The sequence below is a fragment of the Penaeus chinensis genome, chromosome 9 (assembly GCF_019202785.1).
Source record: "Penaeus chinensis breed Huanghai No. 1 chromosome 9, ASM1920278v2, whole genome shotgun sequence".
Lineage (NCBI taxonomy): Eukaryota > Metazoa > Arthropoda > Malacostraca > Decapoda > Penaeidae > Penaeus > Penaeus chinensis.
This window is the reverse complement of record NC_061827.1, coordinates 2,110,328-2,113,551: the sequence shown is the minus strand read 5'-3', so window position 1 is coordinate 2,113,551 and position 3,224 is coordinate 2,110,328. Positions and strand designations below refer to the sequence as shown.

General features: G+C 38.3%; 1 protein-coding gene across 1 annotated transcript in view; it reads right to left on the bottom strand.

The window, feature by feature from the left end:
• Window positions 1-1,958: 1,958 nt before the first annotated feature.
• LOC125028598 overlaps window positions 1,959-3,224 on the bottom strand; it is a 29,797-nt gene continuing 28,531 nt past the window's right edge. Inside the window, exon 3 of the mRNA XM_047618057.1 lies at window positions 1,959-3,224. This exon is cut by the window's right edge and continues 950 nt beyond it. Within this exon, the coding sequence (XP_047474013.1) occupies window positions 2,755-3,224 (470 nt within the window). The 3' untranslated portion in view covers window positions 1,959-2,754.

Genomic DNA, 3,224 nt, shown 5'->3' with positions numbered 1-3,224 from the left:
TATATATAAATATATACTTGAATACCTGCCGCTTATTGGTGTGCTGTCTCCTACATATAGAAACACACAAATGAAGTAGAAAATAATAATTTGTATTTTTCAGACGCCTTTCAGTCTAGAAGTACTATTAGCATCGATAACCTCATGGTCGGTGATGTTAATAGATCCTTGAACCCTTGTGCTTAAAATAATGTTTCTGATGTGACAATAATCCTATCTCTTCACAGGTGATTTAGACAAAACATACTATACATTCAGGAGAGGTTTGATAAGGTAAATGTGTTCTATTATCCATTATTATTATTATGTCATTATTATTGTTATCATTGCTGTTATTGTTGGGGCCATTAGCAGAGGGGAAAACAAGAAGAAAAAAACCTGGCGTCACTCCAGTATCACAGAACATTTGCTAAAGTTGGTCCACATCTGCGAAGTGTAAACCTTAGTGCCACACTCAGACTAGGTGATGTATAACTAATAAATATCTTCTAATTATTTGTATTTAAATGCTACATTTACATCACAGTACCCAGTAACAATGATACAATGCACACCGTTTGCACAATATATAGTATATTGGTAGTGTAACATAAAGTACAACTCTCATTTGGGAAGTCCTTCAAAGACATATCAGACCAGATGAAGGCTCAATGCCCGAAATGGATCAACACAGTGGATATCTGCCAGTTATCCCTATCATGGACACACTCACTATCCTTTCAACTCAACCTTTTTCCACTCCTTATCCCTTCCCATTCTGTCATCCCTACTTTTTAGCCTGTAGGACCTTTGTTCATTCACTTTCATTTACTATTATATCTTCAGTTCTCGACTCTTCTCTTCCCACCTCCGTCTCTCTCTCTCTCTCTCTCTCTCTCTCTCTCTCTCTCTCTCTCTCTCTCTCTCTCTCTCTCTCTCTCTCTCTCTCTCAAAATCTTTCAAATCTGTCAAAATCTCTCTCTCTCTCTCTCTCTCTCTCTCTCTCTCTCTCTCTCTCTCTCTCTCTCTCTCTCTCTCTCTCTCTCTCTCTCTCCCTCTGTCTCTCTCTCTCTCTCTCTCTCTCTCTCTCTCTCTCTCTCTCTCTCTCTCTCTCTCTCTCTCTCTCTCTCTCTTTCTCTCTCAAAATCTTTCAAATCTTTCAAAAGCTCTCTCTCTCTCTCTCTTAATCTTAGAAAATATCTCTCTCTCTCTCTCTCTCTCTCTCTCTCTCTCTCTCTCTCTCTCTCTCTCTCTCTCTCTCTCTCTCTCTCTCTCTCTCTCAATTTTTCTCACTGAGACAAGGAGGTGAACCTCGCACTCTCTTCTGCCTTCTCACCTTTCAGGAAAATAAAGGGGTCTAATTTCTACGCCACGAGACAAAGAGGAAAACATTTTCAGTGATTAAACATTCAACATTCACAAATAGAGGATTCTGTTGTGGAAATTCCTGCTCATATCATACGGACCCACAATTTTAAATCTTAGCTTGTATTTCTGGTTAAGGTTACCCTGTTTTTAATTTACAATGATAATGATGATAATACAATAATAATAATGATGATATCATGACGATAATAATAATTATGACAATAATAACAATACTGCTGATAATAGCAATAACAATAATAATAAACAAGATAAAACATGAAGGAATAACTAACAATATGGCATATAACTGCCACAATATAATTTAATACACTGAAAGCTTTGGGGTACGTAATTCCATATAGGCAGGATGTAGTATTAAAACCCTGTAAACTGTCAACAGATTCTGTCATGTTGTGACGCAGTCTCAACCAAAAAACAGGATCATCTCTTAATGTATCGTGTATTCTGTAAACATTCAGCAACTTTAATCGCTCCAAAAGCAATGTTCAGATGTACGTATGCCTCCCGCTCGTGACTTTTTCCTTTTACTTTCCCCACAAGCAAACTCTGTAGAATGTTGTGCCACCGACCTACCACCACCTTTCTATAAGAAAAAAAAAGGCAACGTATGATCACAGCGCTTCTTTTTTTTTTTTGCCATCTGTGTCCCTCTTTCATAATCTCATTTCACATTTTTTAGCGTACATAAATCATATACTGATGGAAAGTTTCACAGACAGCACACTGAATGTCCCTTCTACACAGCCTCACAATACAACAATACACGTCAAATATTTTTACTATATAAACACATATCTCTATTGTGAATGAACATTGTACTAATGTACAAGAAATAGATGTAATATAACTCCATTTTCTAATGCTATTCATACAAAATATATACATATATCTCTCTTTCTCTTCAGTTGGTGCTCAGGGAACATCCATAAACCAATTGCAACATTTTTTGGCAACACAGCAAACTGCCTCTTTCTGGTTTCCTTCAGTTGACCTCCTAACGTAAAAGTTACTCATCTATCCAAGTGTAACACCCGCCAACGCGTAGGTTGACTGGAAGTTGGGGAACTGTACTTTAAATGTCTTCAGTAATGTGGGCATTTAGTGAATATAGATATATCTTCGCATAAATAAGTTGGTTTATTGAGGACATTTTGTTACAGACTGAGGATAGCAATGAGTGTGTTGTATGTACTCTAACACATTTCCATATGCCCAGTGACGAGATATCACTTACGCTGCGTGAAAATGTGGCAGCAGAAGGCAACTTAAATTATCATTGAGCAATAATGATGTGATCACATGCTTTGGGAAATTCACAACCATCAGCAATCTACAGATCACGTTACTGATGACATGTTAAAATTCATCTACAGATTTAACAAGAATTTAATTATCTTTGAGGCTCTGTGAAAACTTCTGCAACAACTCGACTGGAATATTTTTCTTCAAGATCCTCAGGACCTTCTTGTCTTCTGTGTGAGACAATTGTTTCAGAATATCACATACGGTCTCAACTGTCACGTCTTCTGTCATATCGTTTCTTCTATTTTCTCGTCGTCTTATAAGGGACAGGTTCTCGGATGGAGTTTCGAAAGCATTTTTGTCATGTTCTTCACCACTGCTACTGGTATTTCTTTCCAGCTGGTTTTCTGCAGGATCTCTTTGGCTATGCAAGTTGTTGGAAATGTACACTGACGGCGCCTCGAGACATAGCTGAAGTGATTCTTGCTTGCTCATGTCCCACTCCATCGTGCTCTGGAAGGGACTGGTGATAATCATGTCCGTTCGCAGCGAAGGACCGAACACCGAAGTGGCCGGAGAGCGCTTCACGACCTGGTTGTCTTGGCTGTCTTCGG